This window comes from Lycium barbarum, chromosome 6 (assembly GCF_019175385.1).
Source record: "Lycium barbarum isolate Lr01 chromosome 6, ASM1917538v2, whole genome shotgun sequence".
NCBI lineage: Eukaryota > Viridiplantae > Streptophyta > Magnoliopsida > Solanales > Solanaceae > Lycium > Lycium barbarum.
Window position 1 is genome coordinate 30,480,479 of NC_083342.1, and position 12,235 is coordinate 30,492,713.

The 12,235-nt window shown below is 39.7% G+C and overlaps 1 protein-coding gene across 2 annotated transcripts in view; it reads left to right on the top strand.

The window, feature by feature from the left end:
* The window catches only part of LOC132643693 (K(+) efflux antiporter 3, chloroplastic), a 42,804-nt gene that overhangs the window by 11,328 nt on the left and 19,241 nt on the right, over positions 1-12,235 (top strand). For both annotated transcript variants that reach the window (XM_060360214.1, XM_060360213.1), the window contains exons 6-7: positions 1,689-1,766; positions 9,815-9,883. In XM_060360214.1, the coding sequence (XP_060216197.1) occupies positions 1,689-1,766; positions 9,815-9,883 (147 nt within the window). The remainder of the gene's footprint in view (positions 1-1,688; positions 1,767-9,814; positions 9,884-12,235) is intronic.

Below are 12,235 nucleotides of genomic sequence, written 5' to 3' on the forward strand. Positions count from 1 at the left end.
AAACTTATAATATCGTTTTGGCCCCTCCAAGTCAGATCATCCGAAAAATGTTTCCTTAAATCGTCCTTTTGGAGGGCTTATGCCCATATTTGGCTTATGGGTCCTTCTTAGGACTTGCTCAACTTTCCATGTACTACTCATATGTCTCTTCATATGTCCTTTATAAAACTTCGACGTGTGGGCCCCACTTAGCGTATAGCAACGAGGCTTTTCGTCTAGTGACATATGAACCAATTCACACCATATGGTCTCCAAATGTCATATATATGTTATTATTACACTCTTGTAATATAACCTTCATCGCGAACCCGGGCCTCAAAATTGCTCAGCGCGTTCGCGCCTCGTGGTGGCGCGTCCGCGCTGTATTGGCCCTTGGCCTTCTGCGCGTTCGCGCCACTCCCTGGCGCGTTCGCGCAGACCATTTTGGTGGTCTGCCAGCCCGACTTGTAACATCTATATCTCCTTACCCCGATGTCCTATTGAGAAGCGGTTTGTTGCGTTGGAAACTAGACTTCCCGAACTTCACTTTAGACTTTTGTTTCACTTCAAAACTCTTAATATACTAAAACATATTCTTTCTTCCATTTAAACCAAAATTTCCGTACCAACCTTGCCCAACTTTCCTTCAAAGCCTCGGAAGCTTAATCTCCTTAGTTTACTGGTTTTCCAATCCTCCTATAACCTGTTACGCGAACTCGGACTCTTATAATCGTAACATGAGCACCTACGATCTTGCATCTTCTCGATAATAACTCCGATATCTGCAATTGAATAGCTAATACCTAACGAATCTCAACGTACAGAAACTACGGGGTGTAACAGCCACACATCAACAAAACCCAAGAGAAAGGCCAATGGTCACACGTGAAGAGGTGGGTCAAAGAGTTGAAATATAATGAAAGAATTCCATCTCCAACGGCTTAAACTTTGAGATGCGGTAGTCAAACGATTCAATATTTGTACATGTGCCTCAAGTAAATTTACTTAGTAAAACAATTGTAAGTAACTGAGTATCTTGAGCTAATGGTTAGGCTTATCTACTCCAAAGCTCTACAGCTTGGCTGATTCAGGGTTTCGTTGGGTGTGAAAGGAATGCATGTCCTACATCTGTAAGAACTACAGAAAATAACTGCTATAGCAGGCAGATCGTGCAAGTCAAATCTGGAGCTTGTACAAACAATCTTTTGAATCTCCCATCAGCCGGTGGTCCTAGAAGGCAAGGCATTATAAGGAAGGATGCCAGGCTTCATCCTTTTTCTTTTTCATATTAGTTTATAAGATATAGATATTGAGTAGGTGCTTACATATACACCATCTACACTTTCCTTTATCCCCTTTCTGCGCCATCAGTAACTTATTGGATGGATGCGATTCTTTTTTTTTTTTCTTTTTCTTATAGATATTAAATAATATTCTTCTCCTCTTCATCTTCTTTTATATTTTGGTATAGCTATTCTCTTATTTCTGCCTTACTTGAGCCGAGGGTCTATCGGAAATAGCCTCTCTACCTGCCAAAGTAGGGATAAGGTCTGCGTACACTCTACCCTCCCCAGACCACCTTGTGGGATTACACTGGGTATGTTGTTGTTGTTGTATAGCAATTCGCTAGGCACTTACTTACACAATGTCTACACTCTCCTTTATCCTCTTTTTGCTCCTTCATCAATAACTTATTTAGGAGGATGCAGGTGAATATTAGAAGTGTTGATGAGGCTGTAGTGATTGGTGCCGCTCTCTCATTGTCTTCTTCAGCTTTTGTTCTGCAGGTAATTTCTTATTATGCAACAATTGCCTGATATGTGAATGAAACACTGCAAATGCCTTCTACTTTATGAGATGAAAAGGAGGGATGCAACAAGCAAATGCATTCTACTTGTTAAAGGCTTATTTTACAAAGTCTTCTTTCTGTTATAGATTCATTTCTCGGGGAACTCTTTGGCATCCCTTATTAATGACAATTCTGGTACAAAGCTGCAGCATTGTAGGTTGAACTTTAGTAGGAAGACATTTGGCATGGATCCGATGTAATAACACTTTTTTGAGAAAGTTAACATATTTTATAAAAACCATCCTGGTACTTAAGAGGACATCATAGTAACAATGTAAAAGTTTAGACAAAAAACTAGCACTATGAACTACCTACAGGGTCCCAATGATGTTTAACAGGGACTTTACATCATCTACAAAACCTTCTCTACACCAAAAGTGAAGCAATTGGTGGTTTGTGTGCAAGGGTTCAGGTGAAGATGTCGACCAGTAGCATCGATATTATGGTGGATAATTCTTAGATGGTTTGGGACCGTTTTGGGGGCGATGCTAGGCATGGTGAAAGAGGTAGTGTTCAGCTGGAATTATGGTAAAAGGAGAAGACACTGGGGGTGGAAGCTTACACCACTAGCTCTTATGTGGGTCGTTTGGAGGGAAAGAAATATAAGAGCTTTTGAGGGTGTAGAAATGAGTTTTGTCACATTAAGTAGTCTTTTGTCCCTTGTTTCTTTTTGGTACACCTTTAAGGTTGCTTTAGGTGTAGAAGATTGGGTGTCACCGATAGAAAACCATCTCTTTTTGTAGGTTTTTCTATTTTTGGTATACCTCTTGTAATACATACATGTTTTTTCCGGAACATTAATAAAATTGTTACTTAACCGAAATAAACAAGAATTTCTATTTTTTCAGATGTCAAGAGATTTCAATTGGTTGAAGTTATAAATCATTCTGGGTCTACTTCCAAGTATTTATGCCTTTTTCGTTGTAAGCAACAGAAGAAAAATGCTCTCTTGGGAAACGAGCTTTCACTCTCTCTCCCTTCCTCTCTCTTCCAGTTTCCGACGTACTATTTTCCGATGCTTATCCTATTAAAGCCTAATGATGGAGCGCAGGGTCTCGTTTGTTTCAAGTGGGAAATCGTTCCATTTAATTGATATTAGCAATGAAGGTGAGCACTGGTTTTCCCTTACAGAATCCAGCAGGAGGTTTAGGAGCAAGATTAATATCAATAAATGCAATCTACAGTGGGTAGTTGAAGCTTTGAAGCAGGCTTCACTTCAACCAGGCAATAAATGCAGAAGATGGTGCAGGAAAGTACAAAGTTACATATTCAGGGTAATACAAAACTTTAATAGCTATGGTAGATTCACCAGAATTGAAACAATCCTAAGGGACAAGAAATGTGCCATCATTATTCCAGAAGGCAGTTACAATAGAGTTTGGGGTGAAATAGCTAAGAAGATTCAGGGCTTTTTAGGAGAATTTGTTGACCCAAGATTTCTTCTTCGCACGGATGAATCCAAGTCGTACGTAGAAGCTGCAAACATCTCACAATGGCCATCTCTAAATGAGTCTCGGAAGGTAGCTGGTATAGGGGTGAAGGAATCCAAGGTAGAGAATGAGCATTTTCTGTCCAAATGCCTCATTGGAAGCTTCAACGACTCTTTCCACTTCAGCCCTAAGTCTGAGGTGAAACAAAAGTGGTTCCTAGGTAGATGGCAAATTTCTGCTGGAATGAAAGTCACTCCAATCTGTCATAACCAATTTCTGTTCGAACTTCCTTCAACATCAGAAGCAAACAGGGTCAAGGCAGGGGAATGGTTTTGGAATGGAAGGAGACTTACATTGGAATGGTGGTCGCCGGAAACAGGGAACGAAGTTAACGCCGGCAAAATCAAAAGAAAGATGGATTAGAGCAGTGGGAATCCCCATACACGAATGGACTACAGAAACGTTCAAATTTAATGGGGATAAATGCGGTGGTTTTGTCGGAATAGATGAAGATACAAAACATAGGGTTCACTTCTTCCGGGCTCGTATTTGTGTTGTAAACAGCAATAGAGATCTTTCCAAGAATATTGACTTGATTTGTGATGACTGGAGCTTCGACGTTAATATTTTGGAGGATGTGCACACAAAAATAAGACCAGCTGACAAATCTTTGGTGGCCGGAACTCTAAAAGCGCCAGAAGTTGCTGAAATGTCAAAGCAAAGAAAGGAGCCAGTGGAGCACATGGCTAGCCTGCCAACTTGCAGCTTTAATTTGAAAAATGGTCCACCGCTTTGCACAATGGATAATAGCTTGAAGGGTCTGCCAACTTGCAGCTTTAATTTGAAAAATGGTCCATCGCTTTGCACAATAGATAATAGCTTGAAGGGCAGGGGGTTAGGGTTATATCAGAAGGGAGGAAGTGGGCCTTCCAATTTAGAAGTAAATTTGGGCCCAATTGCTGAAAAAGAGTACTACAAGACCTACCAAAGGAGAGGCCCAAAATTTAAAAGAGCCCATTCCAATAGATCTAAGGAGACAAGACTTCTAAATAAGAAGTCTGTTTGGAGAGTAGTTGATCACAAGCCCAACCCAAGAGCAGAACACGCAGTAATTACTCCAAGTGCTTCAACAGACCAAAGAATCCTCAATCAACTTGACACAAACAGTAACAAGGAAAACTCTGAAGCATCTTCTTCAGAGGCAGACGATGAAGGTGATACAAAACAAAGAGTTCCCAGGTTTTTCAACAGCAACGAGTTGGTTCCAGCTCCGCTTGACTTCGAGATAGATTTCTCTTCTCTAGCAACCTGTGATGCACTCCCACTGACATGGTGCAAAGGTGGTCCAACTGCGCAAATGGTTGACAAGCCAACACTAGTCGAGACTTCGCAATGGACAAAAATCTTCATGGCTAAGGCATACAAGGCTTTTGGGGTTAATGCAATGGGATTCGAACACGAATTACTTGACATGATTCTCAGAATGGAACAGAGGAAGAGAATTCAAATTCAACAGCAAGCCAAAAAACAAAATTCTGGGGCAAAGAGAAAAAAACAAAGGAGCAGGTGAATTAAAGAGATTGGAGTGTGGGATTAACTACGACCGGAATAAAACGGAAGGCAGTGGGAGCAGGGGCAGGCAATACAACTCAGCTTCCACATGAAGCTAAAAGTATTGAGCTGGAATGTGCAGGGGATGAATGAGGGTGGGAAAATGAGCACTATAAAAACTCTCATTCAGAAGTGGAGGGTGGATATATTATGTTTGCAAGAGATCAAAATGCAGGATTGTTTTAATAGTATAATAAAGCAGATATGGGGCAGCAGATGGGTAGAATGGGTGGAGTTAAAAGCAAGCGGTACCAGGGGTGGGATTGTTATGATATGGGATAAGAGAAGATGGAACAAAATAGATTTTCACCAAGGAATCTATTCCATCTCCACTGTGCTTGAAAGCACTCAAGAAGAATTTAGATGGTGTTTTACTGGTATCTATGGGCCACATACCAATCCGGAAAGGGAAGAGATGTGGAGTGAAATTGCAGGGGTAAGGGGACTGTGGGAGGGACACTGGATCTTGGGAGGTGATCTCAATGTATGCAAATTTGAAAGTGAGAGGCTGAACTGCAATAGAAGGTCAAGGGCCATGTTAGAACTGTCAGAGATGATTCAAGACCTGGATATTATTGATCTTCCTCTCCAAGGTGCCCAATACACCTGGTCAAGAGGGGAGAACAGATTACAAGCTTCCAGGATTGACAGATTCCTAATCTCACAAGAATGGAATGACACATTCGGAGTAGTGAAGCAAATAGCAATGCCTAGGGTGATTTCTGATCACAGGCCAATACTATTGGAGAATGGGGACTGGGATGCAACTCCTTCATACTTCAAATTTGAGAATATGTGGCTGCAAGCTGATGTATTTATAGAAAAAATGAAGAACTGGTGGCAAAGTTATAGCTTCAATGGCAGGGCTGATTTTATACTAATGCAGAAGCTAAAGAGCCTGAAAAAAGATATTACCAACTGGAACAAATTGGAGTTTGGTAAGGTGGAAACTAGAAAGTCCAAAGCTTTAGAAGATTTAACAGCGCTTGAGCAGTCCACAGAAGGAAGGCAAATGAATCTTACAGAGGCTAACGAAATGATTAATTTGAGGATAGAAATCCAACAATTGGCAAAAGCAGAGGAGATTTCATGGGGGCAGAAGTCAAGATGCCTTTGGCTTAAAGAAGGAGATAAGAATACTAAATTCTTTCACAAGATTGCTAACTCAAACAGGAGAAGCAACTGTATGGACAGGCTTATGGTGGACAATGTCATCATAGAAGACAAGGAGCAAATAAAAAAGGAGACACCGGACTTCTTTGAGAACTTGTACACAGAACATGAAGGTTGGAGACCAACTGTTAGCCTTGAGAACATTAACACCAATTCTGAAGAGGAAAAGGAAGATTTGGAACAACCTTTTGGGGAGGAAGAAATCAAAGCAGCCATTGACTCTAGTGCTCCTGACAAAGCACCTGGTCCTGATGGATATACAACGACATTCTTTCAGAAGGCATGGGATTTCATCAAGCTGGACTTCATTGCAGCCGTGAACCATTATCACCAACACTGTTGGATGGTGAGATCTTTCAATGCATCTTTCATTGCTCTAATCCCTAAAAAGAATGGGGCAGTGGAACTCAGGGATTACAGGCCAATCAGCTTGATTGGAAGTGTTTACAAAATTATAGCAAAGGTTCTGGCAGAAAGGTTAAAGAAGGTTATGGAGAAGCTTGTTTCAAATCAACAGAATGCCTTCATCAAAGGCAGGCAAATCACTGATGCATCTTTAATTGCAAATGAAGTACTTGACTGGCAGATGAAACAAGGAGGTGCTGGTTTACTATGGAAACTGGATGTTGAAAAAGCTTTTGATAAACTGAACTGGTCCTATCTCATTTCTATCCTCAGGCAGATGGGTTTTGGTAAAAGATGGATAAAATGGATCAAGTTCAATATCTCAACGGTGAAGTATTCCATTCTCATAAATAGAAGTCCAGTTGGTTTTTTCTCATCTCAAAGAGGACTAAGGCAGGGAGATCCACTCTCACCTTTCCTCTTTATTTTAGCAATGGAGAGGTTGAGTAGAATGCTTGACAAGGCCAAGCAATTGCAATGGATCAATGGTTTTGATGTGGGAAGAGTCAATCCTGTTAACATCTCTCATTTGCTCTATGCAGATGACACTCTGATTTTCTGTGGGGCAGACAGGAATCAGGTGCTCTTTTTGAATCTAACTCTGTTTATTTTTGAAGCTCTTTCAGGTCTCCACATTAACATGTTGAAAAATGTCATTTACCCTGTTAATGTGGTGAACAATTTGGAGGAAATGGCAGCGATCCAGGTTGCAGTATTGGATCTTTCCCAATCACCTACCTAGGTCTTCTTCTTCGGGCTAAATTCAAATCCTCTAACATTTGGAGTGGAATCATAGAAAAGTTTGAGAAGAAGCTTGCATCCTGGCAAATGAATTACCTTTCAATGGGTGGTAGGCTGACCCTAATCAATAGTGTGCTTAGCAGCATTCCAACCTATTCCATGTCACTTTTTCCTATACCAAGTAAAGTTCTGGAGCAACTAGATCAAATCAAAAGGAATTTTCTTTGGGAGGGAAACAACACTGAGGACAAATTTCATCTAGTCAATTGGGATACTGTGATGCTGCCAAAACACCAAGGAGGATTAGGCATCAGGGACCTGGCAAAGCACAATAAATGCCTACTAATGAAGTGGTTGTGGAGATACACACAAGAGGGCCAGAGTCTATGGAAAGAAGTGGTCAGGGCTAAACATGGATTCCAAAATCATTGGTGTACGAAACAGGTAACTGGCACACATGGAGTAGGAGTGTGGAAGAGCATAAGCAGACTTTGGGGTGAATTCTCATAGAATCATCATCTGGTTGTAGGGCATGGCCAACATGTCAAGTTTTGGAAGGACAGGTGGCTGGGAAACACCCCTCCAAAGAGTGAGTTCCCTGCCTTGTTCCAAATAGCTAGGGAGCCAGATGCAACAGTACAACAATATAGAGATGGAAATTTGTGGAATCTAACCTTCAGAAGAAACTTACAAGACTGGGAATTAGAGGATTTGTTCACACTCTTACAAACTCTCAATGGATTCACAAGCAATGACAATGCAACAGATCAGTTTTGGTGGGGTCACTTAGATGGGGGCAAGTTCACAGTGAAGGCAGCTTACAAGTTGGAAATGATGCAGAATCCCATCACTGACAACTGGCCTTGGAAGCTAATCTGGAAGGTCAAACTCCCACTCAAAGTTGTTTGCTTCAGTTGGACAGCAGTATATGAAGCCTGCCTAACACAGGACAATCTGGCAAGGAGGACATTTAAGATGGTGAACAGGTGCTACATGTGTAATAGAGAATCAGAAAACCATAGCCATCTTTTCCTGCAGTGCTCAGCTGCAGCAGATTTATGGCATATGTTCCTCACCTTTTTTGGACTCAAATGGGTAATGCCAAACACTATCAGGGATGTTTTTGAAAGCTGGAGCCAATGGAAAGTTGACAGCACCATCAAGAAGATTTGGAAGATGATACCAGCTGCCATCTTTTGGGCTATATGGAATGAAAGGAATAGTAGATGTTTTGATGGTCTTTCAACTAGTCAAACTATGCTCAAAGCTAAATGTCTTTTTTATTTACATAGTTGGGCCTTTTTATCCCCAATAGATTCCCCTGATAGCCTTTTAGATTTTGTTTGCTCTTTAGTTATGTACTAGAGCTGACATTCTTGTGCTCAATCTTTTGTAACTACTTTGCATCTTCTGGATGCCTTGAATAGAATCAATTACTTCATCAAAAAAAAAAAAAAATCATTCCGTCTTTGTTATTTTCCCACTTGAGAGTTATGTTAAGGTAATTTACATTTATAAGTTCTTCTTGCCTTTTAAAAGTTTCAGTTTCCTTCCTTATTACATATGCTTGAGTTGAATTATGCAAATTGAATTCAAAATATTTTTCTATTGAATTGAATGTTATCAAACTTTACAATTGATATGGGAAAATATCACAAGAAGTTAAAAGGTAAATAGATTTTATCAAACGAAAAATATATCGAATTTGAGCTATTTTTTGATAAATCATCTAGATGACTTTGGATAGGCATTTTCAGATTTATTGGATTTTCTCTTTCTATTTTTCAAAAATTTTATTCAACAGAACTCTGTTGAAGAGAGGAAAAGACATAACTGAACCCAATATGGATAAGAATCTAGTAATCAAACCCAATTAACCCGAAATCGACTGGACCGACTGAATGTACACCCTTTAATCAATTGTGACATGCTATATTAAAAGTAATGTGCCCCCGCGACTTTCAAAATCCTTTGAGTAAAATGGGTTATGCTTGGGAGTATTCAGCAAGCTCTAAGCAGCTGGGATGGGCAGATGACAAGAGTAACAGCCTACTTTGGAGAGCAGTTCCTATTTCAATGTTTTGGAGCATTTGGCTCGGGAAAAATAGTAGACGCTTTTGTGGAAAGAAAGAACACATGTCCTCTTTAAAATAAAATGTCTTAAGAGTCTTTTCTTTTGGTGTAAAAATAAAATGGTTATTGCTTTTGCTTCCTTGTTTTATCTTATGTACTCCTTCAATTTAGAGGAGTAAGAACCTGTCTTGTACGATTAGAGTACCCTCTTGGTACTTGTCAATAGAACTTTTTCCTTAATATCAAAAAATTTCCCTGTAATCCAGAGCAGTTCTAGTTTATTATTTTTGTAGCTTTATATGATAGATATACATAAAAATTGGAATGTTCTTATTGATGTTCGTAGAGAAGTTTCATGTGTTTTTTGCCTATGTATTCTCGTTCTTACCTCTGGTTTCTTGTTTTTCTCTAATCTCTTTAGCCTTTTTGAGTACAATTTCCTTTCATGAAAATTGCTGAATTAATGTGGGGTTTTAACCTATGTTAACACAACTTGAAATTATTGCTTGTGGATGGATCTATGGGTTCTGTGCTCAGTTTGGCATAATTTTAGATTCTTGCAGAGAAGGGTGAGCTTCCAACTAGATTTGGCTCGGCTACATTGGGAATACTTCTTCTTCAGGTTCTATTTGCATCTTTACATTCATGACAATATTTTCTTTTCGAAACGGTAAGGTATTATAGATATAAAAAAACCAGCACTACGAGAGCTCTGTGGTCACATCCCAGAAAATAAAAGAAAAGCAAAAAACAAGAAAACCCTGTGTGTCTGTACAAAAGATTCCAAGAATCATAGCAGGGTTTCACTATCCTCTATCCTATCCTGTTTACACCAAAAAGATATCAACAAAATGCAGTCTGATTTGAACTTCAAGAATGAATTCTCTTGTCCTTCAAACTTCAAAGCATCTCCTATTCCTCTCTTTCCATATGCACCATCAAAAAGTTGGTGGTATTGTATTCCAGGCCTTTTTCATTTGTTTTGATAGTCCCTTCCTATTCCAGCATGACAGTAGCTCAGTGGTAGAGCTTGGCATCACCTGTTTAATTCCCAAACTGTTCGAGAATAATTGCCACAACTGTGCAACAGCTTTGCAATGCAGGAACAGATGATCGATAATTTCTGCCTCTTATTAACACATATAACACCTGGTAACTATTTGGAATCCCCTGCTTTGTAAAATTTCCTGATTCAAACAAGTGTTTTTTTAGCTGCCAACCATTCAAAACAACTAATTTTCATAGGAGCTTTCAACTTCCAGGTTTGCTTCCAGGGACCAATAAGAAACTGATTCACTTCCTTCATGAATGCGTTATGCTTTGACAGTATATATCCCTTTGTTGTGGCCTCTCTCTATGAAATAATCTTGATTAGTAGTTAGGCTTACAAACGTAGGTAATATATTGAAGAATTCAGCAACCTCATTCAGCTCCCAATCGTTTATGTCTCTTCTGAATTTTATATTCCAACTGTTGCCTTCCCAACACTGTACTATGGTGAATCTTTTTCAAGTACAAATATAAATTGTACAGGGAAAAGTTCTCTGAGGGGTAGATGTCCCAACCATTTATCTTGCGAGAAAGAAATTTTGCTTCCATAACCTATGTCCTATCGCGGAGTCAATATGCTGTGAGAAAGCATGCTATAAGGAGCATATATTCCTCCAGAAACTAATTCCTCGTGAAGAGGGACCTCTGTTGGTGCACCATACATTTTAAAAAACGAATTTCTCTGCTATTACTCTCCTCTACAAGGTGTCAGCTATTACTCTTCATTTGCCAAGGTTAATCCCTTTGTTTTGTTTATTACCTTGCCATAAATCTTCTTCTTAGCTTGTCTGTTTTCTTCTCCACTTTGGATGGCATGAGTGAAACATGGTATATGTGGGAATTCAATCCAATATGCTGTTAATAAATATTAATCTCCCCTCAAAAGAAAGGTATTGTTTCTTCCATTTAGCCAATCCTTTTCACATCTATCCATCACTCCTTGCCAAATAAATTCAGATTTTGCTTTTCCCCCCCGAGGCAATCCCAGGTAAGTGGCAGGAAGAAACTCTGTTTGGCACCCTAAAACTGCACATTCTGCAATCTTGAATTGTGTTCCCTGGAATTATTCGGCTCTTGTTCAGTTGACATTGTTAGAATAGGAATAGGAATAGAATTTGTTTATAGTATCCTACATGGAAAAGGCTCAATGTAATAATGTGGATACACAATTCAATAATAATATTCTCCCCTTTATTTTCTCACATAGTATCAGAGCTTTCGTGAGAGATCTATCGCTGTGCAAAATACCAGCAACTCCGGGAACAAGAATACAAAAAAAAAAAAAAAAAAAAAAAAAAGAAGAAAAAGAGGTCCGGCGCAAACAGTATTTTTACGACGTGAACAGTACTTGCTGGCGTAAACAGTAATTCCTGATTGAACAGTTCCCTGGATTCCGGCTGCAACTTTGATTTTTTACCAGATTCCGATCGTCGGAACCCTAATCCGACGACCTCTGTCAGTTTTCCGGCGTGTCAGATCGTCTTTTTCCGACGTGTTTAGAGACAGATCCTTATTCTACCGTGGTCGCCTGCCTAGTCTGACCCCACCCACAGGGATTTTGCCAGAAAACAGTCACCGGAACAGTATTTTCCGGCAGTTCAGTATTGTTTCTGCAGCTTTTATCACTGATTTCAGCCAGTGATCTCTCTTCAATTCAACATGTCTTTCGGGTTTAATATTTCTAATTCCAAAAATTTGAGAATTGGAAATTCAAGTCCTATGATTGCTTCAGAACCCTTAATAAGGAGATTAGAAAACCGAACATCATAGTCCATGAAGAACCGACGAAGAAGAGGTCGTTTTGGAAGATTTCGACCTAAGTGTAGTTACTGTAATAGGTTTGGACACACTCGTGAAGTATGCTATTCTCTGCATGGTCGACCACCCGAGAATGCTCATGTTGCTCAGACTGCCACCACAGGTA